The sequence below is a fragment of the Podarcis filfolensis genome (assembly GCF_964270895.1).
Source record: "Podarcis filfolensis genome assembly, chromosome: 13".
Taxonomy (NCBI): domain Eukaryota; kingdom Metazoa; phylum Chordata; class Lepidosauria; order Squamata; family Lacertidae; genus Podarcis; species Podarcis filfolensis.
Window position 1 is genome coordinate 45627858 of NC_139615.1, and position 27839 is coordinate 45655696.

The 27839-nt window shown below is 44.0% G+C and overlaps 2 protein-coding genes across 4 annotated transcripts in view; one reads left to right on the forward strand and one right to left on the reverse strand.

The window, feature by feature from the left end:
• INTS10 (integrator complex subunit 10) lies at positions 1-27340 on the forward strand. 3 transcript variants are annotated; one of them, XR_014541005.1, is made up of 18 exons: positions 6-200; positions 2934-3001; positions 3721-3824; positions 4498-4637; positions 5078-5159; positions 6701-6841; positions 7582-7753; positions 8238-8407; positions 10092-10225; positions 11855-12008; positions 13896-13978; positions 14622-14774; positions 15199-15307; positions 15672-15751; positions 17325-17458; positions 18420-18513; positions 24746-24823; positions 26471-27340. XR_014541005.1 is itself a non-coding variant. In XM_083582870.1 (18 exons), exons 1-18 carry the CDS (start codon positions 72-74, stop codon positions 26625-26627), a joined length of 2211 nt encoding a protein of 736 aa, XP_083438996.1. In that variant the 5' UTR covers positions 9-71; the 3' UTR covers positions 26628-27340. The 3 variants fall into 3 exon arrangements, 2 of the variants coding, with proteins under 2 accessions (XP_083438997.1, XP_083438996.1); XM_083582870.1 differs by having other exon boundaries at positions 9-200; positions 17325-17487; XM_083582871.1 differs by lacking the exon at positions 24746-24823 and having other exon boundaries at positions 1-200; positions 17325-17487.
• Positions 26411-27839, reverse strand: part of HGSNAT (heparan-alpha-glucosaminide N-acetyltransferase) — a 30410-nt gene continuing 28981 nt past the window's right edge. The window contains exon 18 of the mRNA XM_083582948.1: positions 26411-27829. Coding sequence (XP_083439074.1) covers positions 27648-27829 — 182 coding nt within the window. The 3' untranslated portion in view covers positions 26411-27647. The remainder of the gene's footprint in view (positions 27830-27839) is intronic.

A 27839-nucleotide genomic window follows, 5' to 3' on the forward strand; every position in this document is an offset into this window, starting at 1 on the left:
AAGATGGCGTCGCGAGGCTCGTCTGCGCATGTGCGGGTCGTGAGGGAGCGCGACTCCCGGCAACGGCCAAGATGTCGGCGCAGGGGGACTGCGAGTTCCTGGTGAAGCGGGCGCGGGAGCTGGTCCAGGGGGACCTGTGGGCGGCTAAGGCCTGGCTTATCACCGCGCGGAGCCTCTACCCCGCCGACTTCAACATCCAGGTCGGTGAGGGCGCGCCGGGCTCCGTGCGGCCTCCCCTTAACGGCTCCTTTTTCCCACAATGCTTTGCGCGCCGCGAGCCCCGTCCTCCCTTTTTTTCGCTGCTGTTCTGCGGTCTCAGCACCATAGAGATAGGAACGCTTAGCACGCCCGGTTCCTTTACCTATTTGGGGGCAGCGCTTCCGACTTACCATGTTTTCTTTTCCCTACTTTTTTTAATTTTGCCTGCTTGTTTAAAGAGCTGAAAAGATGGGAAAGCTGCTCTTGGGAGGCGGTGGAGAAATCCAGGCTTCTGCCATACGAGTCGTTGGGTAGCAAGAGCGCCCACCCTCAATAGCAGAAGCCAATAGCAGTTATCGTGCCTGGGGGCGGTTGGAGGATGGATGGCGGCTAATGGATTGAGGTTGAATCCTGACAAGACAGAAGTACTGTTTTTGGGGGACAGGGGGTGGTCAGGTGTGGAGGACTCCCTGGTCCTGAATGGGGTAACTGTGCCCCCGAAGGACCAGGTGCGCAGCCTGGGAGTCATTTTGGACTCACAGCTGTCCATGGAGGCGCAGGTCAATTCTGTGTCCAGGGCAGCTGTCTATCAGCTCCATCTGGTACGCAGGCTGAGACCCTACCTGCCCGCGGACTGTCTTGCCAGAGTGGTGCATGCTCTGGTTATCTCCCGCTTGGACTACTGCAATGCACTCTATGTGGGGCTACCTTTGAAGGTGACCCGGAAACTACAGCTAATCCAGAATGCAGCAGCTAGACTGGTGACTGGGAGCGGCCGCCGAGACCACATAACACCGGTCTTAAAAGACCTACATTGGCTCCCAGTACGTTTCCGTGCACAATTCAAAGTGTTGGTGCTGACCTTTAAAGCCCTAAATGGCCTCGGCCCAGTATACCTGAAGGAGCGTCTCCACCCCCATTGTTCTGCCCGGACACTGAGGTCCAGCGCTGAGGGCCTTCTGGCGGTTCCCTCCTTGCGAGAAGCAAAGCTACAGGGAACCAGGCAGAGGGTCTTCTTGGTGGTGGCACCCGCCCTGTGGAACGCCCTCCCATCAGATGTCAAAGAGATAAACAACTACCTGACATTCAGAAGACATCTTAAGGCAGCCCTGTTCAGGGACGTTTTTAATGTGTGACACCTTAGTGTATTTTTGGTCTTTGTGGAAGCCGCCCAGAGTGGCCGGAGAACAAATAATAAATTATTATTATTATTATTATTTGAATTTGTTCACTGCTTTATTCTGCCCTGGGCAGCCCAGCGTGGCTCACAGCCAAGCAACCTCCCCCCTCCCCCGCCACGTAGATACCTTAAAACCATGGGTTGGGGAAGAAATACATTAGAATAATTATTTAATAATAATAATTTATTATTTGTACCCCGCCCATCTGGCTGGGTTTCCCCAGCCACTCTGGGCGGCTTCCAACAAAGATTAAAAATACATTAAAAATACATTAGAAACACCCCAGTCTCTTCTAAAAGGCCATAGATTGTTTTAACTAGCCAAAGGGCTGTCTTTGTTTTAAGGCTTTCATCAGGTAAAGGTTTTTGACGGATTGGAATGCTTGTTTGCTTCTTTGTGTTTTCGTTGATCCTAATATACTAAGGTTACCAGATTTTTTTCAGTGAATCCGGGGACACTTTTCAACTTCCTACTAAATAGACGGATTTTGTCAGGGGACTGATTTGTAAATCTGGAAACGTCTGGTAACCTTATTAAATATACCCCGCTGCAAAAGTGTAGAAAGCAGTACAGTACTATAACAGGATATTCAGATACCTCAAGTGAACTCATTTGGTTTAAGTGCCCATTGCTCTAAATTGCCTGAAATTATCACACTGCAATGTTGAGAACAGGCAGCGGTGTAAACATGCTCCAAACAAAGCACACTTCACATTTTGGTAAAGATAGATTTAGATGCAATACTCCCATCAACTTACGTTTCAACCCCTACTCTCCAATCTGGACTACAGTCTCCATTAAATGCACAGGCACTTTGTTTTCATACCTCTCAGAGTTCTATTTTTTTTTTATAAGATTTTTATTAAAGTTTTACAAAAAAGAAAAGTAGAGATTCACAGAATAAAAAAACCATAAATTACAGAAAAAAGAAACACACAAAAGAAAAAAATACAGAAAGAAAAACACAACTAATTAAGAAAAATTAAATTTAAACAAAGAAAAAATAAAACCATTCCATTTTTCCAATAACCTCAATTTCATATGCTTATGTTCTTGACCTCCTCGCACCTTCCCCTTTTTGTATTCCCATTCAAATATTTAATTCAGCAAATTCTTACCCTTTATCAAATGTTTAAACTTTGTACCATAACATATACTATATCCATATTTTTCAACCAATTATCAATACCTTTTTTGCATAATCTTAATAACTTTTATCACTAATTACCACTTATTACCCATCCAAGCACAATTTTAACACTCATTAATTTTATAATATTTCTGAAGATAGTCTTTGAATTTCTTCCAGTCTTCTTCCACCAACTCTTCTCCCAGGTCTCGGAGTTCTAAATGGAGATCCCGAACAAATAGGAAAAAGTTTTTTTTCTGCCTGTGTCTTCCTTTTAAAAAACACATGTGTGTGTGAGAGAGAGAGTGCATGTGCATGCATGTTTCTGCCCTCATTATTTGCTGTGGTAAGGTAGAAAGATGTGATTTTGAGAAATTTGATGGAAGGTATTCTGTATGGCTCATCTTCTGCCCTTGTTTTTTCAGTATGAGATGTACACTATTGAACGGAATGCAGAACGTACAACATCAGCAGGCAGATTGCTATATGACATGTAAGATGCTTTCCATTTTTTTCCAATTGAGGACTGAAAAAATTGTCTGTAAACCACTCTACTTAAAATTGTACTGCTTTATGGCAGTGTTTCTCAAAGCTGGGTCTCCAACTCACATCAATCCCTGACCACTGGTCCTGCTAGCTAGGGATGGTGGGAATTGTAGTCCAACAGCATCTGGGGAGCCAAGTTTGAGAAACACCAGTTATAAGGCATGATAGGAAAAGTTACAGAAAATAAACAACCTCAGTTGGGGGTTGATAAAATTATGTATGGTGTGACTGAAGTAGATAGATGCTCTTAATCTATACTGGAACTTGTGGTCACCCAGTGAAACTGATCAGGATGGGCAAAAAAGAGTACTTGTTCACATAAAATCTGCTGCCCCAGTAAGTGGTGGTAGGTATAAAAAGGTTTAGATATAGTCATAGAAGCGCATAGGTCTATAGCTACAGTAGCTAAAAAGAACCTCTAGCTTCAAAGCTAGTGTACCACATTCGAGGGCAAGCAGTTATGCCGGGATATTACCTTGTCTTTGGTCTTCCTGGAAGCATTTAGCTGGCAGTTGTTAGATTCAGAAAAGAGGAGACCTGCATTAGTTCCTAGAGGAAACAAGAAACATTTTCATTTTAAGTAGTGTGGCTTTCCTAGTAAAATTTCTGTTCTTGATTGATTACAAATATAAACAATTCCAGACTTTTTTCAATTCTTTATTTCAGGTTTGTTAATTTCCCAGACCAGCCAGTGGTGTGGCGGGAGATTAGTGTAATTACAGCTGCCTTAAGGAACGATTCGCAGGACAAGCAAACTCAGTTTTTAAGAGGTATGCCTTTCTTCCACCGAATCCCTTGCAAAACAGTTGACTTGATGATGATGATCAGTGCTGCAATGCATCTGAAGGCTTTTCTCCAATTTCTCCCAGCCAACAAATTACTGTATTTTTTGCTCTACAAGACTTACTTTTTCCCTCCCAAAAAAGTAAGGGGAAATGTGTGTGCGTCTTATGGAGCGAATGCAGGCTGCGCAGCTATCCCTCTTGCTGTTTTGGCTTCTGGGATTCAGAATATTTTTTTCCTTGTTTTTCTCCTCCAAAAACTAGGTGCGTCTTGTGGTCTGGTGCGTCTTACAGAGCGAAAAATACGGTACTTGGCTTCTAGTTGCAGTGGTCTCCACTCAAACCTTTTTTATTATTTTAAATTCTCTCTTCTTAGCCGTACCCCAGATTGTTGGCTTCATTGCAGGGCCCACAAGACAGAGCTGTTCCCCCAGGCCTTTGGCCAGGGCACAGCCTGACCCACTCCTTTGGCAATCCTCACAGAACTCTAGCCCAATGGTTGCCATTAATCTGATTTGAACTGGTTTTATAATGAACTGATTTTAGAATGTTGTATCATTTTACTGTTGTTAGCAGCTCTGAGCCCGGCTTCGTCTGGGGAGGGCGGGATATAAATAAAATTATATTTTTATTATTATTACTATTATCTTCCCTCCTACAGGTTTATTTGAAACCCTTCCAGGTCGAGTTCAGTGTGAAATGTTACTGAAAGCCACAGAGCAGTGCTTTAATACGTTGGAACGGGCAGAAATGTTGCTTCTGCTTTTGCGACGTTTCCCTGAAACTGTGGTTCAACATGGGGTAAGAGAGTGGTGTTTCTTCGTATTTCAAATACCTTTTTGTTCTTCCTCGTTCTCATACCTGACTTCAGATTAGTAGAAATAAAAAAAAGTGGCAGGACATTCTTGGGAGGACTGTGTGATCTTTGTGCTACAACTCCATGCTAAAATTAATCAGAATAGCAAAGCAGTCCGTGGGTGTAGAAGAACAACTTTTGCCAATGCTAATTTAAGACACTCAGAAATACAAAACTTGTTGATTTATGAATATTTTGAGTTTTGAAACCCCCACTGTTTCTCAGCTTTGTATTGCTGCTAATAAAATACAGTAGTGCAGGTGTAAACTGTAAATTGTTCAGGAAGAGGTGAGGCAGGAAGCAATTACTTTTCATTGTTCAATATGGTTCTGGGGAACAAAATCTTGAACTAATAGATTTTAAATTTTATTTAAATTTTGCAAAGGTGGGCCTTGGGGAAACATTATTAGACGCAGAAAATATTGAAGACCAAGAATCACCTGTCAATTGTTTTAGAAAATTATTTGGTAAGTAAAATAGTACTTAAATGACAGGACTTGACACTATTTTTAATAAATGGATATTTTTGCTGTCTTGCTCATCATAACCCACGTATATTAAGAACAAAAAACTGGATAAATCCTTGGGAGATTATCCTTGTTGGAAAAAAAACTTTGAGCTTTATTGCTGTTTATCTGACTCCACCTGACTTGTGTTACTCTTTTTGCAGTATTAAATGTGCAAGCGAGACTAAACTTAAGAGGGGGTTATGTCCTGGGGATAGTGCAACACAGCCAAAATCCCATATAATCGAAACACATTGGGTTCAATGTCGGGTGGGATTGGCAAAGTATTTTTTTCTGGGCGCCTGCCAAGTGCATAAAGTTGAATGCTCACAAGTTAAATATTGTGAGCGACCTGTATAATAGAAAAGTTGTATTCCGGTTCATACTGTGGCTTTGAGATCCAATATCCAATAAAAGGGGACAAATCTACAGTAGGCCTGCAACTGTCCCTCACTGCCCCACAAGCTGGCAGAAACATTATTTCTTGGGGATGGGGAGAAACTACAGCATTGTAATTGTAAGGGATTTTCTGGAGTTTGAAAATGCACCAAGAGGTAAAAGCTCCTCTCAAAAGTCAGGCCTGGCAAACCTCCACTGTTGATTTAGGTTCTGTAAAGGTAAAGGGACCCCTGACCATTAGGTCCAGTCGTGGCCGACTCTGGGTTTGCGGCGTTCATCTCGCTTTAATGGCCGAGGAAGCCAGCGTACAGCTTCCGGGTCATGTGGCCAGCAGGACTAAGCCGCTTCTGGCGAACCAGAGCAACGCACGAAAACGCCGTTTACCTTCCCGCCGGAGTGGTATCTATTTATCTACTTGCACTTTGACGTGCTTTCGAACTGCTGGGTTGGCAGGAGCAAGGACTGAGCAACGGGAGCTCACCCCGTTGCGGGGATTCGAACCGCTGACCTTCTGATCGGCAAGTCCTAGGCTCTGTGGTTTAACCCACAGCGCCACCCGCGTCCTTTAGGTTCCATAGAGGTGTTAATAATGTAATAGGTTTAATTGCATGGCAGAACCTTATACAAAGTACTTCAGTAGAGTTTCTTCTGGTGTAGGGATGGGGAAGCTGTTGCCTCCTCCCGTTTGGGGGGGCATATTTCATTGATTTATTAGGGGGATGACTTTTTTGAATGGTTTTCAGTGGAGCGCTTACCATGGTAATAGTTTTCATCACTAAAATAAAAACAACTAGGGATAAATGTTTATTTGCTGGACTGCTGCCCCCATCATGCTTGACCACTGGCCATGCTGGCTGAAATTGATGGAAGTTGTGAAGTTCAGCGACGTTTGGAGAGCCACAGGTTCCCCATACCTGCTTTTAGAAGATGACATGTATCTCTGAAATCTATTGCCTAATTTAATAAGCTATTGGTTTAACCTGTTGTTAGCAGGGCCTTGTTTTAGAGGAGTCTCAAAGCAGCTTGTCACTCACTTTGCTTGGTTAAATTGCATTGTCAGGACAACTGGAAATCCTAAAATACTGTTTTTCGGTCTTTTTTAGTCTGTGATGTCCTCCCCCTAATAATTAACAACCCTGATGTGCGTCTTCCGGCCAACCTGTTATATAAGTATCTGAATAAAGCAGCAGAGTTTTATATTAATTATGTGACGAGATCTGCACAGACTGAAAATCAATACCAAGGTAAAAGCACTGGAGCCAAATGCACTAGCAAACTAAGGAATGGAGATTACTACATGTCAAAACAGTATGTGGGATTTTGTGAGGGAGTGGGGGGGGGTTTGGACTGTGAATTGCTGCGGAGCTCATCTGTGTCTAGCTGTAGAGGTCTCTTATTTCCTCCCCACACCTTCCCCAAAATATTAAAGAAGGCTGAGCTAATTGACTTGAAGGTAGCTTGGTTTAAGACCAAAAAAATAAAAAATGCCATGGGTTCCATTTCTAGAATATTTGTCGAGTCAGATTTTGCTTGCATTTTAGGATTTTACTTTTGAATAGATGCCATGGGAAATTTTAACTACCACCCGCTTTGTTAGAACCGCAGTCCATGATTCTAACAAGAAATAAGAAAACTTGTTTGAATCTTCACATCCTTAAAAGTACTTGTCACCTAATCCCACACAAACGGATAATACCAGACTTTGTGCAGTCCAGCAGTGCATTAGAGGGGAACCAGTCCATGAAGGATTTTGAAGGTAGATATGAGCAGTTTGTGCAGGATCCAGGATCAGTTTTCTCCTCTGTATTTGAGATTTGTCCCTTTATTCAAGTTTGGACTATAATGTGTGTGTGTGTGTGTGTGTGTGTGTGTGTGTGTGTACACACATGCATATAAACAGTGTAAGAGGCATGGACTGCAGGATGTTAAGACTGTTGGACTGATTTTGGGTGATGAACTAAGATATGCTTCTGTTGGTTTCTAGGTACACAGGATACATCTGATCTTGTGTCCCCCAGTAAACGAAGCTCTCAGAAATACGTAATAGAGGGCTTAACTGAGAAATCTTCTCAAATTACGGATCCTTGGGAAAGGGTGTTCAAGATACTGTCCATAGTGGGAGTAAGGTGTGAATGGCAGATGGACATGGCAAGAAGGTTTGTTGTTAATATTATTATTATTATTATTATTATTATTATTATTATTATTATTAGTCTTATGCATGTTTCATCAGAAGCAAGTCCCATTGCGTTTAATAGCACTTAATGGCATGTAAGGGTGTCTAGGATTGCAGGCTTGAAGGTGAATGGCTTTTGATTCTAAAATAAGTTCAGAGATGGAAAGTTTCCTTTTCTCCTTGCAGTCACCTGAAAAGTCTCTCCAAAAAGCATGGGTCCTGAAAAATAGGGACTGGGACGTCCGAGTACGACAGATCTCTGTGCGAGTTTGGGTGATTTCTTCCAGTGTCCTGTCCCATCTTGTTCAAGAGGGCCCTTGACCATCCACGATGCTTGTTGAAGGGTGCAGCTGGCTGCAGGAGGAGAAGGCACACTTTCCTTCAGTGAACATATTAAAAAGATAGCATATTAAAACTACCGGATTAGAAAGCCTATTAACTTTGTATGCTTGTGTCTTCTTCAGAAGCTTTGGTGACACATTGCTCAAAATGAAAGATGTCTGCAGATACATCAGTAACTATGATAATGAGTCTCATGCAAAATACAAAACCCAAGTTGTCTATTCCACAATGCTGGTCTTCTTCAAGAACGCATTCCTGTATGTCAGCAGCATCCAACCTTCTCTCTTCCAAGGTTAGTTCATGGTCAAGTACTTCGTTAAGAGCAGGGGTAGATTCACCTGCAGCCCTCCAGATGATGTTGGACTCTTTGGTTCCCATTTGGACCCCCAACTGACATGGCCAATGGTCAAGGATAATGGGATTTGTAGTCCAAAACATCTGGAAGCCCATAGGTTAGCCCAGCCCATAGATGAACCTGTTTGGTTGTAGGTTTTTATTTCGTTTAAACCAAGAATCCTGGGATTCTTTGAAGATACAGTGGTACCTCTGGTTAAGAATTTAATTCATTCTGAAGGTCCGTTCTTAACCTGAAACTGTTCTTAACCTGAGGTTCCACTTTAGCTAATGGGGCCTCCCGCTGCTGCTGCGCCGCCGTCACACAATTTCTGTTCTCATCCTGAAGCAAAGTTCTTAACCCGAGGTACTATTTCGGGGTTAGCGGAGTCTGTAACCTGAAGCGTATGTAACCCGAGGTACCACTGTATATCAGGGGCTCCTCAGTGAAAAAGTCAGAAATGAACAAGCATCTTGACAAGAGCCCGTGCAGATGTGCATCCCACACGGCGCCCACAATAATAATGAATGCACTGGCTATGGGGAAGAGTAGCATGTTCTCCTAGCAATGGAGTGTTGCTGTTTTGGGTGGTGAGCAAGCGCAGACTTGAGGGGAAACATGAGGAAGACCGTAGAACAAATAGCCCTGTGTGCATGTGATGTGTGTGAGCAAGCACAAAATTGGTCTGAAGGCCAAACTCAATGTGACACTAAACTCATCATTAGACTCCATCTGTGCTAGGCGACAATAGAAATTGTTTTGGGGGCCGATAGCATTACCTAGGAGGGATTTTCATCAGGACCACAACAGATTGGGGGGAGGGGAGTCCTGGTGAAATTATACAGCTCATTCCTCTTTGCTTTAGTTAAGAGGACCCCTTTAGATCAGGGGTCAGCAAACTTTTTCAGCAGGGGGCCGGTCTATTGTCCCTCAGACCTTGTGGGGGGCCGGACTGTATTTTGAAAAGGAAAAAAATGAACGAATTCCTATGCCCCACAAATAACCCAGAGATGCATTTTAAATAAAAGCACACATTCTACTCATGCAAAAACACCAGGCAGGCCCCACAAATAACCCAGAGATGCATTTTAAATAAAAAGACACATTCTACTCATGTAAAAACATGCTGATTCCCGGACCAACTGCGGGCCGGATTGAGAAGGCGATTGGGCCGGATCCGGCCCCCGGGCCTTAGTTTCCCTACCCATGCTTTAGATCTTCCTACAGTAGCCCCAGGAGTTTGTGATTTGCTCAGTGTACCACGACTGGCATAATATTTGTGGGCTTTATATGTTGATGATGAACCTCCCTTGTTATCTCAGTTTTATAGATGATAGAGAGATTTAGCCCTTAAATTGCTGGCCAAGGATTCACGGGCTCAGAAATAAATTGTGGGTACGACCTCGTGTCAAAATACCTAATTACTTTTAGGAGGATTTGGCATGGGTGTTGATTTCTCCATAAAATTATTATTTTACTTTTGCGTGGTATTGTGAAGTATATGCTTAATAAGTTGCTTAAAGTACAACTAGATGCTTTCACCATACTGCTGAAGTGAATCTTCTGGTAGCTAGAAGCAGATTCCAGTGGCAGTCTCTCAGTTGCAATTGTGCTTAAGTGGTGTGTTTCATTTTAAACATAGGACCAAATGCCCCAAACCAAGTTCCGCTGGTTTTGGTGGAGGATGTTTCCAATGTTTATGGCGATACAGACATTGAACGGAGCAAACATGTGCACAAAAAGAGGAAGCTTGCCGAAGGGAGAGAGAAAACCATGGTAACGTGTTTCATTCTTGGCATAAATGGGGTGTAATTTGGCATAGGGTTTTAGGACGTGGGTTTGTTCACAATTATTCCTTCCAGAATTTGCATGTATTTTATTTTTTTTAATACTTACACATCACACAAACAAGCATTGAATAAAACGAACAAACAATACGAAACAGAAAAAAATGCAAAAACAAAATTACAAGGATGTAAACATAATAACATAATCTGCAATCAAAAATACAAAACATTATGTTCTCCCCAAAAAGGAAAAAAGAAGAATGAAAAACAACACGAAAAAAAGGAAAAGGAAAAAAGAAATTGACTTCCAACTAACTCCATGTGGATCTTTATTCCTTATATCACAGGTTGTCTGTAATCATTAATTTTTTGGCCAAACTGACAGGTTTAATAGGAAATTATCCTAATGAGAAAATAAGGAGAGAGTGGCAAGTCTTTATAAATTATATAAAGGGAACCGATTCCCAGATTCAAACTTGGCTTAGCTTAGAATAAAACTCTCACAGGTACTTAGAATAATTCTCCAAGAATTTGCATGTATTTTGGTTTAGTAAGAAGAAACATCTTTCGTTTTGAAGCCTACATTGCAAGCATTGTGTGATGAGTGAACACCTGAACTGACCTTTCAAGTTTGCAATGTCTAGCGTCATTAATTTCATTCGGTGGTGGTCCTCAGAGTTGTAATGTGAATAGAATTTGATTTTGCTTTGTTTGTTGCTGTGTTGCAACTGTCTGAGAACTCGTGAGAGTATTTCCTTCAGTTGTAGTCAACACTATATCATGTGACTCTTATGCAGTGCTTAAGGTGATATTTGTAAGAAGTTGTTTGTCAGAATCAAAGGGTGCAGAATTCAAAGCATATAGGTTGACATGATACTTAAGCATTGTCTCAACCTGCAGAGAAAGAAGATTGGGGCTCAGAGTCCAATGAATTGTGGGGTGCAGGGAAGTTAAGCAGTAAATGAGCGCAATATGTGATATTGCAGAGCTTACATGACACAGAAGCTAAGGCAGGTTATTGTTGGTTTGAGTGAATATTTAAGCACTTTTGATAGTTTTCTTGGAACAAACACTTTTTGATTCTGGAATACCTAAATAAGTGTATTGGGTTACTTTAGAAGTGGCAGAAAATAAGTATTTTTACTATCCTGCCTGCAAAGTCATTTTGGTTTTTTTAAAAAAAAACATTGCCAACTTTTAAAAAAGTTTGCTACCAGGAATCTGGGACTAACTAATGTTCTACGAACATATGCTATGGACTGCCAGTTTTTTACACGGTTAACTCAAATACAACATTTATGTTAGCCTATTGCTCAGTTTATTTTTTTTTTAATTTTAAAAAATGTTTATTTACATATTTACAAACAAACAATAAAGTACACACACTTAACCCCCAAAACTAAAGAGAGTAAAGGGAAAGGGCAAGAAAGAAAAAAGTACCGCACCCATTTGACTCCCCTCTACCAGCACTCATCATCTTTGAGTCATTTAAGTTCTTATTTACATTGCATATCATTTATTGCTGTAATTACTTCTTTTATAGTACTGTTATAGTATAACATCAACTCACCTTACAAGCGTAGTCTAAACAGTTTATTTTGCATTGGCTTTTGACCAGAGCTCTGATGACGAGGATCCTTCTGGGAAGGGGAGAAGCAGGCACATCACAGTAAATGCAGCAGACCTTCCAAACGCTATTGAAGTACAAGAAAGCTTTAGGCTGGCTAGGGAGAGCTGGGAACTTCTCCATTCTCTTGAATCTTTGGATAAAGGTAGGTATGATGGTGTGCTGACAAGCTTTATGCTGCTTTGGTATGCATGGGAAATATATGCTTCTGGAACGTGACAGTTCCATCATGTTCCATCCAGGTCTTGTGCCTTTTGGCAGGGAACTGACAAGTGTCTTTTGAGTCTTTGCTCTAATGTGACTCACGGAAAGCCTTGGTAGAAGCAAATGGTTCTTCATTTGCCAGCCTGGTGATCCCAAATGAACTGTTGACATGGGGAGTGGTTGACCTCTTTTTAGAGCAGGGGCTCCCAACCTTTATTAATATGGTTCTCCCCGAGTATAGGGACGTGGGTGGCGCTGTGGGTTAAACCACAAAGCCTAGGGCTTGCCGATCAGAAGGTTGGCGGTTCGAATCCCCACGACGGGGTGAGCTCCCGTTGCTCGGTCCCTGCTCCTGCCCACCTAGCAGTTCGAAAGCACGTCAAAGTGCAAGTAGATAAATAGGTACCGCTCCAGCGGGAAGATAAACGGCGTTTCTGTGCGCTGCGCTGGTTCGCCAGAAGTGGCTTAGTCACGCTGGCCACATGACCCGGAAGCTGTACGCCGGCTCCCTCGGCCAATAAAGCGAGATGAGCGCCAAAACCCCAGAGTCGGTCACGACTGGACCTAATGGTCAGGGATCCCTTTACTTTTATATATAGATAGAGATATATAGATATATATGTATATATGTATATAGGTATATTGATATATAGATATATAGATATGCTTCTGGAACTTGACAGTTACATCATGTTCCATCCAGGTCTTGTGCCTTTTGGCAGGGAACTGACAAGTGTCTTTTGAGTCTTTGCTCTACTGTGACTCACAGAAAGCCTTGGTAGAAGCAAATGGTTCTTCATTTGCCAGCCTGGTGATCCCAAATGAACTGTTGACATAGGGAGTGGTTGACCCCTTTTTAGAGCAGGGGCTCCCAACCTTCATTAAAATGATTCTCTCCGAGTATGTTGTTGTTGTTGTTTAGTCGTTTAGTCATGTCCGACTCTTCATGGCCCCCTGGACCAGAGCACTCCTGTCTTCCACTGCCTCCCGCAGTTTGGTCAAACTCACGCTGGTAGCTTCAAGAACAGTATCCAACCATCTCGTCCTCTGTCATCCCCTTCTCCTTGTGCCCTCCATCTTTCCCAACATCAGGGTCTTTTCCAGGGAGTCTTCTCTTCTCATGGGGTGGCCAAAGTATTGGAGTCTCAGCTTCAGGATCTGTCCTTCCAGTGAGCACTCAGGTCTGATTTCCTTAAGAATGAGGAGGTTTGATCTTCTTGCAGTCCATGGGACTCTCAAGAGTCTCCTCCAGCACCATAATTCGAAAGCATCAATTCTTCGGCGATCAGCCTTCTTTATGGTCCAGCTCTCACTTCTCACTCCCCGAGTATACACATCTATTATTTTGACTTCCTACAGCAGGTCCAGGAACCAGATGCAGCTCCCTGAGCCTTTATTTGAGCTTTGAAACTCTCCCCAGACCACACACCCTCCCAAACTACTCTCCCCAACCCTGCTTTGCACCCTCCTTGAGTGTTTTTGACTGGCTTAAAAGTGTATTTGACTCGTTCGTTGCTTGACCCTCTTTTGCCTCTGACCTGGGCCCCCACCACTGACATCTGAACCAGCCTCCCTCCACCCTCCTGAAGGCTTTCCAGAAGGGAATATAGTCCTTGGGCTGCAAGAGATTGCCCCATCTCTATTCTAGAAGAACCAGGTTGTCTAGCAGCAGAGTTTGGGTCTAGGCCTGAGAACAATGTCTGAAGAGTGTTCACTACCAAGTTCATGCCAGTGTATTTCTGCGCTGTCTTTACCTGAAGGCTTGCAGAGAGAGCTAAAGCAAGCAGTTGCCCTGATATATTTGCCTGTAATCCATTTTATTTTGCAGAATTCACAAGAATCTGTGTGTCATGGAAGACTGATACTTGGCTTTGGCTGCGGATTTTCCTCACAGATATGATCATCTATCAGGTAAAAGCTGCAGGTGCAGATTCCTTCCGTTTTACTGTAATGCTTAGCCAAGAATTCTTTTCTGTAGGAACTCAGCCTAAACAAACAAACGGCTGCGTATTGCCCCTCAAACCGACTGTCAGTGGGGGCACATGAAACTCAACTGTGTGTACTTGTGTTCAAGCATACAAGGTTTGGACTTCAGGGTTCCTACTTGGGTGTCATCAGTACTCAGCCCTGTCCCCAGCAGTAACCATCAAAAGTTGGGCTGCTCTGAGGATTGCTGTGGCAATGTCCTTTAAGTGTTCTGAACCCTCAGATAGTGTTGCTGAAATACAGTAAATATAGTGCTGGTATAACTAGCAGCAAAGAGCCATGAATCGAGAATCTCACCTCTTTCATGAATTCACCAGGCGCTCTTAGGCAAGCTGTGATCTCTCAGCCTTCAGCTCTTCTTCTGCAAACGAAGCTGCTGTAACCATTACTGAGAGTGCACATGTAAATAGTAGTAGCAGTTGTCGTCTTGTCTCCATTCTTAATATAAAGCATGGTGTTTTTTAAACTTAACTTTATAGAAAGCGTAGTATTTTGTTGCCTGGAGATCCCTGATTTCTGAAAATGGTCAAATTAGAGTGATCTGTCTTTTGTTTCTGCCTCTGGAAAGGGTCAATATAAAAAAGCAATTGCCAGCTTGCATCACTTATCGGCTCTGCAGGGATCTCACTCTCCGCAGCAGATCCTGGGGCAAGGATCCCTAGAGAACCAGCGATCCCTAATCCAGCTTGCAACCTGTCACTTTGCCCTTGGAGAATACCGTGTAAGTCTCTGTCCTCCTCCTTAATCTAGTCAGCCTCTTCCCTTTCTTGCTGTTGACCTGCAAAGAGTGGGATTTATGGGACAGAGTGCAGGTCTCAGAAAGGTTCTTAACTGGGCTGTGGATGCCAGCCAAAACTCTTGTAGTCTTTCCTCCCATTGGCTCAGAAAAGGGATGGTGCTACCCCCATAACTTCTGTATCATTGCTTGGTTGTTGCAAGCAAAACTGGGGAGCCTCCTGCTCGAGATTGGCTATGCTTCTCACACCAATTCTGTTTGCAGAAATCGAGAAGGACCATTTGCTTCTACAAGCAGCCTGAATCGACCCCTTAACAAGATAGTGACAATCTTAACTGTCTAATTATTGCAGCTTATCTGCTGGCTTGTGTGGGTTCGCTTCTAAAATCGTTGATCTTTTTTCTTGTAGTTGACCTGTGAAAAGGTACTTGACCTGATGTGCTACATGGTGCTTCCCATGCAAGAAGGGGTTAAGCTTCCGGAAGAGCAGCCTACAGTGAAGTCCAAATTCAGGAAAGGTACTGGATTACCTTATCTCTGAGTAGCAGACAAGAAAACTCTGAATTAAAAATCCTAGTGCTCTAGCCCCTAAGTCTGTTCAGAAAAAGTCTGTAGTAACTGCTAAAAATACACCTTTTCAAAAAAGCATAAGTACTTCTTTTCCCTGACTTCCCCCTCCAATCAATCAGTCAATCAATCAATAAGTCACTGGGTTAAATTATGATGATTTGGATCTCTGTTCTTGTTACAGATGTTATTGAATTGGAAATAAGAGGTCGCACTGGCAAATTGGGAATTATTTTTAATGGCTAACTGTTGTGACTTGGTTCTTAGCAAAATTACAGACTTTGTAATAATTATCAATCTGTCATTTGTCTTTAGCTACGGAGTTGAAGCTCTGGCCATGTACCAGTAAAGCAATTATGCCCTATTGCCTACGGTTACTTTTGGCTTGTTTTAAGGTAAGCTGTTATTCCATTTGTAGTGAGGAAAATATGCCTTGTTACCACTTGGTTTCTGGAGTGGCTAGATTTGGTCATTTCTATGATCCTGTTAAGCAGAATCATAGAATTGGAAGGGAAGATTTTTACCATCAGTGAATAATGGTTACCTATATCCACTGAAAGAGTTTACAAGATTTGGCAATAAACTTTCTGACTATGTTTGCTCCAAATTAACGTTCCCAATTATTATATTATTCCTCCCTCGAAAGCAGGAATTTTTTTTTTACTGCTTTATATGAACTAGCATGGTGACTAAGAGGCTCTGCTGTGACTTAAGGGAGTCCCCAGTTCAAAGCTTATATCCTCCATGAACCCAACCAGGTGTCCAAGGCAAGCCACAGTACCCCATCTGAAATATCATGATAATACTAGTGGTCTACCTTACAGTGTTGCTGTAGTTGTGCCCAGTTCTGGGCACCACAGTTTAAAACGCATATTGACAGGCTGGAATGTGTGCAGAGGAGGGTGAACAAGATGATCAAGGGTCTGGAAACTTATGAGGAACAGTTGAGGGAATTGGGTATGTTTAGCCTGGATGAGGGGCGCAGGTGGCGCTGTGGATTAAACCACAGAGCCTAGGGCTTGCCGATCAGAAGGTCAGCGGTTCGAATCCCCGCGACGGGGTGAACTCCCGTTGCTCGGTCCCTGCTCCTGCCAACCTAGCAGTTCGAAAGCACGTCAAAGTGCAAGTAGATAAATAGGTACCGCTCCGGCGGGAAGGTAAACGGCGTTTCCGTGCGCTGCTCTGGTTTGCCCGAAGCGGCCTAGTCATGCTGGCCACATGACCCGGAAGCTGTACGCCGGCTCCCTCAGCCAATAAAGTGAGATGAGCGCCACAACCCCAGAGTCGGCCATGACTGGACCTAATGGTCAGGGGTCCCTTTACCTTTACCTAGCCTGGATGAGAGGAGATTTGATAACAAATATCTAAAAGGCTGTCACATTGTGGGTGGAGCAAGCTTGTTTTCTCCTGTTCCAGAGAGTAGGAATCAAACCAACAGTTTCAGTTTACAAGAAAGGGAGATTCTGACTAAACATCAGGAAGAAATTTCTGACAGTAGGAGCTGTTCGACAGTAGAACAGGCTCCCTCAGAAGGTGGTGGACTCTCCTTTTTAAGAAGAGGTCTGTCATGTCTGATCTAGTTGAGATTCCTGCATTGTAGGGCGTTGGACTAGATAAACTTTGGGGTCCCTTCCAACTATAATTCTATGAATTATTGAGATGACACAAATTACCGTACTTTGAATGCTAAGTGGTGGTGTTTTGTCACAAGTCTCTATAATGTGTGCTTGCAACTGATTCAGCCTCATTCCAAAGGCCAAACAAGTATTTTTGGAGATTCTGAACAGTTCCTTGAACTTGTAGGTTCTGTTCTGCCAGCCGTCTACATTGACGTGCTTCTTAGACCAGTCCTTTGTGGATAGATATGAATGTCGTAATCAGTAGCCTGGCAGAATCTCAGGAAATGAGATTCACATGCAAAATGGGAAGCAACTCCTCTTAAGTGTCTCTGCATTTTTCCCCTTGCAGCTGAGAGCTTTCACAGACAACAGAGACGATATGGCATTGGGTCACGTGATTGTGTTGCTGCAGCAGGAGTGGCCAAGGGGAGAAAACCTGTTCTTGAAAGCAATTAACAAAATCTGCCTACAAGGAAACTTCCAGTATGAAAATTTTTTCAACTATGTTACAAGTATCCTTTTCCCAAAAATGCCATGGGACCAGCTTAACCATTCAGGAAGCTAACAGTTTCATAATTTCCCAAGAGAAGAGGGGTCTGAGCTTAGAAAATGTGGGGTAGAGGTCTAGTGGAATGGAATTTAAGTTCTATAATAGCTGGGAAATGAAAGGGGCAATGGAGCAGGAGGAAAGAGAGAGACTCAGGAGAATGGTGATACGCATTTAGGATGGCACAGGGACCCAGACACTTCTGTTTGTGGGACAACCTGTTCATGGGAAATATGGCAGGTGTTAACTGCTGGATACTTTTAAGTGTAAAAAGTTCCCTTCCTATTGCAAGACTGGTCAATGTGCCGCAGCCAACACTGTACAAACACTGTACACTTATTACAGCAAAAGATAAATTAAATCCATCCATTTGCATACAGTTAATAAAGGGGAATAAACAGGGACGCGGGTGATGCTGTGGGTAAAACCTCAGCGCCTAGGACTTGCCGATCGCATGGTCAGCGGTTCGAATCCCCGCGGCGGGGTGCGCTCCTGTCGTTTGGTCCCAGCGCCTGCCAACCTAGCAGTTCGAAAGCACCCCCGGGTGCAAGTAGATAGATAGGGACCGCTTACCAGCGGGAAGGTAATTGGCGTTCCGTGTGCTGCGCTGGCTCACCAGATGCAGCTTGTCACGCTGGCCACGTGACCCGGAAGTGTCTGCGGACAGCGCTGGCTCCCGGCCTATAGAGTGAGATGAGCGCACAACCCTAGAGTCTGGCAAGACTGGCCCGTACGGGCAGGGGTACCTTTATCTTTACCTTAATAAAGGGGAAACGTAAAGTGATTTACTTGGACAATAACAAGCAACAGGATTTTGAAGATCACTTGCAAAACACATCGTAATATTTTTTTCCTGTGTTCAAATCTTTCCTTTTTGGACCTGAACAATTGCTCCAGATATTGATATGCTGGAAGAATTTGCCTATTTAAGAACACAAGAAGGAGGAAAAATTCACTTGGAATTGTTGCCAAATCAGGGAATGTTGATAAAGTAAGAAGACTATTTTTTCCAATTTTAGAGTTGATGAGAATATAATTTATGTGATGTGGCTAGTTAAAGCAGTGTACGTACTGGAAAGCATCCAACTTAAGTTGATAGGTCTGTGTCTGTTGTACATTTAAAATTCCAGGTAAGCAGGCAACTAAATGCATACAATATCATGGGGAAATGGGAATTTTAAGCTTATTTTTGGCATTGGAATCGGCTGTGGGTGAGCTAGTCCCTTCAGTGCAGTGGGACCGTGTGAAGCCTGGCCAGTAAGTGCTAAGTCTCTGCAGGGCTGTAAAAACTTAAGTGGCCTAGAGGGAAAGTGTTTCCAACAATGCTAGGGAGATGGTATGTCATAGCCACATAGATCATTGTCAAGCAGACTTCTCCATTTAATGCAGAGGGCAGAATCGCAAGACCTTTTGTCTAAAAGCGTATAGTCTTCCGTGATTGTAACAATGAAGAACGGGTAACAAATAATTTTAAACAATTGCAAAGTCAGCAGCTGGTTAGTCCAGGAATCTCAAATGAGAGTTGTATCATGGTGAAATCCCCAGGTGGGTTGATAACTGGAAACTGCTACATTCCCTTTCCATAGATTGCACAAAGCAGCTCACAAAAAACCCCATAAGCTCAGCTGTATTGTTTCAAGCTATTGAATGAATGGCTTTTATCCATTTATAACTTTTCCTACGAGGGAAAGTTATTTTGCCTCTTTAGTTCTATAAGGGTATGATGACTGTTTCAGAGTGTATCCTAAGTTGGGCAGGTGTGGGTTAGGGGAGTCCTGTGATATTTGGGGTACTGAATCCAGTGGCATGTTCCCTGGTAGCTCTGATAAACAATTTCCTGTGTCCAGTCTCTTTCCCTTGCCTCCTGTTCATATTCCTTTTGGCCACAATTGTGGCTTCCCTCAATTTTTATTTATTTTTTGGTATACCTGAATGTACATCAGCTGATCTTTGTCAGTACCAGACACGTGCCTGGGTGAATTTGAGGAAGTGACTATTAATTTGACTAGAAATATTCAGGAATTCATGGCAGCCCTGAAATGGCTCCGCACGTTGGCAGTCAAAGGGTAGCATGGAAAATGTTCCCTAGGATGGACACAGGGAGTATCCCATGGGAATGATGGTGAGGGGAGCTTGGGATAGCAATGAGTCCACTAGTCTCTGACAAGGGAGAACCAAGGCAATCTCCGAAAAAGGGTGACAGCTTAATAGCATGCTTCGGCTGATGGCAACAATCTCACAAGGCGTCAGTCCTCATAGGTGTTCATATCTCTGAGAGATTTGGATAAATGATCAAGACGGAGGAGGGAAGAAATAATGGAGAGAGGATCTGGCAGAAGCTCACTATTTTTTTTAAAAAGTGGCTTAGATTCTCAGGATGCTGAATTATGAGTTTGTATGGTAGATACAGGGACGCAGGTGGTGCTGTGGGTTAAACCACAGAGCCTAGGACTTGCTGATCAGAAGGTCGGTGGTTCGAATTCCCGTGACGGGGTGAGCTCCCGTTGCTTGGTCCCTGCTCCTGCCACCCTAGCAGTTGAAAAGCACGTCAAAGTGCAAGTAGATAAATAGGTAACGCTCCGGCGGGAAGGTAAACAGTGTTTCCGTGCACTGCTCTGGTTTGCCAGAAGCGGCTTGGTCATGCTGGCCACATGACCCGGAAGCTGTACGCTGGTTCCCTCGGCCGGTAAAGTGAGATGAGCGGCACAACCCCAGAGTTGGCCACGACTGGACCTAATGGTAAGGGGTCCCTTTGCACAATGCCACGGACTTCACTTGCTGATGTCAAAATTGATTCTGAAGCTTCTTTAGGATGTGATGGGGGGGCACCAGTGTGCCCATTGGAGCAAGAGGTCACAACCCAGCCCATCTGAACATACGTGCTTTTGGGGAAAGGGGATACAGCACACTGCTACCCAAAAGATGGGCAGGACTAATCTTTCCTTTCCAATAGGCAATGAAAGCCACTTGCTGATGAGGGCAGCAGATCAAGAATATTGCTTCCACACCTGTTTCCCCCCACCCCAATATGCAGTGAAATGAAATGCATGGGACTATATAGCATTTTGGTTATCAATAAGTGAATCGGGGCAGGAAAGGGGTAATTCCTCTAGCTGTGAAAGAATGGCTAGCAGACTTGCGAAAGGAGACACCCTCCACCTTCCGCTTGAGAACAGGAACCCTTTTGCTGCTCCCAGACTACATCTGGCAGCAGTGTTAGAAAGGAACCGTCCCCCGCTTTCTCCTTCTGTTGCGTGAGCCAGTTCTCTCTTCCTGCCAAGCTATGGCTGCTTTCTTCCATCTCCCCACCCGAATGGATGAGAAAGGGAAGGGAGCATTCCCCAGCAAGTCCAGCCTGTGGTTCATGCCAAGATTGCCTCTTCCCCCAGCTGCCTGGGGAGGAAAAGAGCAACTTGAGAGCCACATGACTGCTAGTGGCTGGGGAGGAGTTATTCTGGTAGAGGAGTATGAATCTGCTCACAATATTATGATTAGTCAACTGTCCGAGACTTGTCTGCTCCAAAGGAGGTCCTCACCATCTGATCCCACCCACCCCTGAAGCCTTGGAGTAGGCATAGGCAAACTCGGCCCTCCATATGTTTTGGGACTACAACTCCCATCATCCCTAGCTATCAGGATCCAGGGGTCAGGGATGATAGGAGTTGTAGTCCCAAAACATCTGGAGGGCCGAGTTCGCCTATGCCTGCCTTAGAGGTTATTACTTCTGGAAGCTGCCTGTCGGATTAACCAGGTGGAGGATTAATTGGCTGGTAAGGAAGGGTGTTAGGGACGTGGGTGGCACTGTGGGTTAAACCACAGAGCCTAGGACAGAAGGTTGGCGGTTCGAATCCCCACGACGGGGTGAGCTCCCGTTGCTCGGTCCCTGCTCCTGCCAACCTAGCAGTTCGAAAGCACTTCAAAGTGCAAGTAGATAAATAGGTACCGCTCCGACGGGAAGGTTCGCCGACCGCTCTGGTTCGCCAGAAGCGGCTTAGTCATGCTGGCCACATGACCCAGAAGCTGTACGCCGGCTCCCTTGGCCAATAAAGTGAGATGAGCGCCGCAACCCCAGAGTCGGCCACGACTGAACGTAATGGTCAGGGGTCCCTTTACCCTTTAAGGAAGGGTGTTGCAGCCTCTCTTGCCAAGATTAAGTGCCCAGTGCACAGAAGGGAGAGGTGTTTTCAGTCCCAGCTCCAACACTTCTTCCCGTTCCACTTCCCTGCCCCAGTCGAGGTGACAGGGCAGGAGCTATGAGCAGCCTCGCCTTTCTTCCAGCCCACTAGATAACCATGCCCTGAGCGCCAGTAATAGATAGCACACCTTTCCCCCATGACCCTACTGCAAGGGACCTGTCACAGTCCCATCTCGTTAAGCTAGAAGAGGATGTCCTCAGGAGCAAGACACAGAAGACTTGCACTCTCTGTCTTTATCACCGGAGTCAGGAGTCAATTCTGCCAAACTTCTCCCCATCTCTTCTATCCCAAGAAGAAATATGTGTCACGGAAACATCATGCCAAATGTACACATGACATTCTGACTGTCTCAAACCCAGATCCCGGGGGTTAAAATTGCCAGATCAAGTATTAGAGAGATAACTGAATGGGTACAGATTAGTCTTTCTCTGCCTGTGAATAATGTCGCCTGCTCCGTCCCTAGCACAGCTACACCACCCACCTTGAGCACCAGTTCCCATCTGGAAGCTAATGAGGAGACAGCAACTTGGGCGTCAACTTCTACTTTTTTGTGTGCTTTTATTGGATAAATAGGGACACGGGTGGCGCTGTGGGTTAAACCACAGAGCCTAGGACTTGCCGATCAGAAGGTCGGCGGTTCAAATCCCCGTGACGGGGTGAGCTCCTGTTGCTTGGTCCCTGCTCCTGCCAACCTAGCAGTTCGAAAGCACGTCAAAGTGCAAGTAGATAAATAGGTACCGCTCCAGCGGGAAGGTAAATGGTGTTTCTCAGCGCTGCTCTGGTTCGCCAGAAGCAGCTTAGTCATGCTGGCCACATGACCCAGAAGCTGTACGCCAGCTCCCTCGGCCAATAAAGTGAGATGAGCACCGCAACCCCAGAGTCGGTCACGACTGGACCTAATGGTCAGGGGTCCCTTTACCTTTACTTTATTGGATAGATGCCTTTGCCTCTGATGCTGCCTTTTGGTAGGAAGGTCCTCTAGCAGGTTCTGTGTAGCCAAGGTACAGTGGTTCCTTGAGTTACAAACACCTCAGGTTACAAACGCTTCAGGTTACAAACTCCGCTAACCTGGAAGAGTTGAGTTGAGAACTTTGCCCCAGGATGAGAACGGAAATCGTGTGCTAGCAGCACAGCGGTAGCAAGAGGCCCCATTAGCGAAAGCACGCCTCTAGTTAAGAACAGTTTCAGGTTAAGAACGGACCTCCGGAACGAATTAAGTTCGTAACTAGAGGTACCACTGTATAGTTGTCCTGACCTGAGGTTCCAGCATGGCTTTTCAAATCCCTTGTTGACTGATAATAGAAATTGGGATTACTATGGATTCCCTTCTGGTTAGTAGGCCAACCCACCCTGTTCCATGTTCTGGGGTGGATCGTGATCACATGTGTAGTTGCCCTAGAATAGGACTCCATTGAGTTCCTTCTGCCTCTGCTCTTTTCAGTTGCAGCCTGTTACCTCGGGCTGGATCTGATCCTTGGTTGAAGCTTTTGTGCCAGGCATTTGGATTTGAGGAAGTGGCCCTGCTGCTATATTCTGAGAACCAGAGTTCCCCTCTCCAGAAGGGGCATAAAATTCTGCCAGCTGTCCCTTCGGTTGAAACAAGTTATTCCTTGTGTGTCTGCTGACCACAAGGGAACTTCATGCGGGTCTAATTTCCTGATTGTCCGCAGGGCTGTAGCAACTGCATTCCCCTTGGGTCAAATTTATGTTGAAATAAAGCTGATTTTGTTCTTTTATCTTGCATGAATTATCGGGGGTTGGCAGTGCATCAGAAGTGAAGCAGAATGGAAAAGATTCTGAAATGTCTATCAAAGCACGTCCCACCAACTTAATCCAATTATATATTGAAAGATGAAGAAAGCAGGCTAACTTGTGGTTCTGATTCATGAATTGCAAGCTCATCCCGTCAGGGAGACACTCTGCCCACCCCATTCCCGCTGCCTTTACAAAAAGCTTAGTTGCCCCATCTCTGGAGGCTTTTGGATAATTCCCCTTTGGTTAGTTTAAATGACTGGGAAATAGATTTTCTTCTTGATTAAGATGCATCAAACACAACCATTTGGGCCAAATTTTTCCCCGTTTGAGGCATCTCTGAATCTTTTATCTGCTTGACTTGCATCTCCTTGAAGTTACTATAGCTTTTTGCTTTGTAACATTAACACCAAAGCTGGAAAAGGATTCAGTAAGGCTGAAGCCGGCCAAATATGGGAGCAGCTCTCGTCTGTACCTTAACAGTTGTGAAAACCAAAACGAACAGCAAAACTTAAGTGGCATCCTGTTAGTTAATGCGCCCAGAGTATGTACTCTGTTTAAATATATGTTTGCAAAAAGAGATCCCTGGGGCTTTATAGCAGAACAAAACCAATTGCTGCTTTGTTGCTTATGGACCCATGGCCAAAGTAAATGCTGCAATGCAGTTGTGTGTAAGGATGCTTCTCCCCTAGCCAGAAAATCTTTAACCATTTATGTTCCAGTCCATTTTCTCCAAAAACTACCACGTCTTCCCCTCCCCACAGTTGCAGACCTGTGTTTGGAGAACAGACTGCCAATGGAAAGGAATAAACACCCACTGCTGCTTCTCTGGTCCTCCCTGGGAGGCTTTGCAAAGAAGGGGATAGCAGGACTTCATTATTTACTTTAACGTGAATAAGTATTTGCTGGGACTCCAGGCTAAAATGTTGCTACACCCGCTGAGGAACATAATGCAGGAATTATTTTGTCGCAGTTTGCAATTCTTTGCAAATACAACATATTATGTAGTTCATATTATGCCATTGGTTTTTTGTTTAACTTGCAGTGGCTTCTCCAATACTGCATTTGGGAGCTCCAATCCTACTGGATTTAGTTCATTTTGCTTTCCTTATCCCAAACAAAAGATCCACTGTGTGCCTTCAGGACTAGGGTTTGGGCTCCTGGTCTGCAGCCCCTTTCCTCTTTTCTGTGTCTAGTTCTCTGGAGCGTTGATTTTTGTAGCACAGGGGAAGTTGGTGTGAGTATTTGAATGGTGCTGTTTGCTGTTTTTTAAAGGACTTCTAGCCCTCCGCTGGGGTTACTGCAGCAGGAATTCATGCCTGTACTACAGCCCAGCATGCAGACTGCTGACAGGTACCAAGCAGGGGAAATTCCCTGCTCATAGTGTGCTGTCTTTTTTGTCAATATGTTTTACTGCCCATGGTTATCAGCCCTTTGTTAACTCAGTAGTTTTTATCCATGCTTTCGTTCTCCATTTGTGCCTTACATCACTTGGAAAGCCATCTTTTTACAGTTGTTAACATTTTTGTTGTTTTTCCATAAGTTACCGGCACATGTATGTTACTCTATTTTTAAATGGGTCTCTCTACAATCAAACAAGAATGGTGCCCCAGATAGATTTTTGTGGACAGTCCAGTCTGTTATTTTATTCAAATACTCCAATTTAGGTAAAGAAGCCCCCCTCCCCCCATTGTTAAATATGTTAATTATGCTGCTAGGTTCTCTTGCCTTTTACCCTCACCTGTACTTGCTTGCTCCTGTTTTCTTTGCCTCTAAGATCTGGATTTGTTTCGCCACCAGCAGTTAAAAATTCCGTCCTATGCACATTTCTGCTAATAATCCTTCAGCACTGCAAAAATATGTTGGCCGTTTTCTGTCTGCAGTTTGCACAGGAATAGGAAGTTAGTCCCCACCTCTCAAAATGTCGCTTGGGCAAGATGGAGGCACTGAAAAAGCAGGGCGTAATACCGTTTAAAATACTAGGTTTTGGGGGGAGCAAGTCTCATTCAATAGGACTTACTTCTGAGTAGACATGGTCAGGATTCTGCTGCAAGGTGTGCAGGGGATAAAGTCATTTTCAATCTAGTTAGATGCATTTACTTAATGAAGCCATCTTTTTCAGGGGGTGCACACACTTATATCCACTTGTTGTGGGGTAGTGTGTATTGGATTTTGGGTAAAGATTGTCACAATAACATAATAGTTTAGGTGGTATACGAGTCCTGCCTGCTGCCTGTGTCCCATTCTTATTTTGGAAGTCTCTGCAACCGGGCATTGCAGCTCTGCAATGTCCTACTTAGCACGAGGAATGCTGTAGCAGTGTTTAGTAGATGTGTAACTGTTAGGCTCTAACAGTCCTTTCTCTTATTGACATCCTGATTCCCAATCCATGGATTGAACCCTTTTTGCTTGTTTTAAGAGCCCTGGAAGGCACATCTTCCCCTTCCCTCCCAAACTGCCTGAAAATTAGTGGGTCAGTTGCAGCAGCGGGGGGAGCAAATTCTATTATCCTCATATGCTGATGGGGCAGTTTTGCAGCTCTCGGAGCTGCAGTAGTATTTGTTAAAGAAGCTTAGTGTTAGGACCAATAATAATGGGACTGTTGATTTCTCTGGCCTTACTGGGCTTCAAGACCCAATGAATTTCTCAGAGAGAGAGTTAGTCTTCGGGCAGGGATCAGATTAGTTGCTAACATCTCAAACTTTCTGCGGTTGCACGATGCTCATTTCTTAATCTGTTTTACCTTGCCTTGGGTGAACAACTTACACTAGAAAAGCAGCTTGTGTTGGTTCTTTCACTATTTGACACACCAACATGAAAATAGCATTCGTAGCAGTTGTTCTTTTATACATGAAAAATCCTTGAATCTCCCTTGCTATGTTCTTAGAAAGGCTAAGCTGGGAAGCTAGGTTCCACAAAAACCCACACAGAATGCAAAAATATTTAAATGGAAATGGTAGCTCCATGCCATTTTAATTATTTTGTGTATTATAATTGCAGGCATCACACAGTTACCAGGGGAATAACCAAAGGCGTAAAGGAGGATTTCCGCCTGGCAATGGAGCGCCAAGTGTCGCGCTGTGGGGAAAATCTGATGACCGTGTTGCACAGATTCTGCATCAACGAGAAGATCTTGCTCCTTCAGACGCTGACCTGAGTACCATGAACTTTCTACTGGAACATCTTGCTAAGAATAGTCAAGCAGAGTAGAGAGCCATGTGGTTGCCTTGATGTCGGACTGGAATTCCCCTGAAATCCATAGCTCAGCTTGCTGAAGGAGTGCTGGTTGAGCATGGTTAACTAAAGTCTCAATGGGCGGTTCATACCACCAAAACTTCAAGCACCATTCAGTGAAACCTTTGAGTTGTGTACTGTAAATAAAAAGGTTTTTTTAAAAAATGCATTTGAAAGTTAAAGTTTTTGATAAAAGGTGCTGGGTTTCAGCCTTAAACTCTAAGACTCTAAGGGCCCCTTCCAACTCTACAGTTCTATGATCCTATAATCCCCATTTGTGCATCTTGGAAGAGGGAAAAATGAATTAGCTCAAGGTGTCATGCAGCAAAGAATCTATAGCTCTGGGTGGAATTACGGTCAATTTTTTTCTGAGGCGATCAGGATGAAGGAAGCTAGCGGGTCAAAAAGGCACGGCTGAGACAAGGTCTCTTAGCTCATTGGTTTGGCCTAGTCAGGTCTGTCCTGGGATGGAGCCATGCTGGAGCTTCCAGAGCTTATTAATGACTCTCTTTCATTCCACTCTTATCATTTTGAGTAATGTCCCACAAACAGCAACAGCATGCAGATGAAAAGGTTCCTGGTTGACTTCTGCCAGTCTCAGGCACAGTTGTTTGGCATGGTAAAATAATTTTTATTTTCTCCTGCGTGGTCTTCATGTGAACCACACATGTAACAGAGCGCCTATCAGCTTGTGAAAGTCCTTTCAAATTGCTCAGCTTTTAAAAGCTGTTCAGTGTGTCGAGTTAGAAATGGAATGATACACTAAATACGTAGAAGCCTTGATTTAGCTAAATGGCAAGTCGGTCAGCAAATTTTAAATATGAGAGTCTCTTCGAGATGACCTGGAATGTAAACAAAACACACGATCCCTTTCTTTAAAAAAAGTATGTTGGGAGTAATTAATCCAGTATTCTTATACCACAAGTTCCTTTGGCTTCTTCAGTTAGATTTTCCAGAATATTCTCTTCCTGTAGAGTATATATGCAATGATAACCCATAAAGATGTAGCAGTTAGGTTCTGAGCCAAGTGTTCGCTATGGGATTGATTATCCTGCATCTTCCACTTAAAAGGAAAGTAGTTTTCGAATACTTCATGCCCAACGTAGACAAGAATGGAGTTCATACCTGTGAAAGA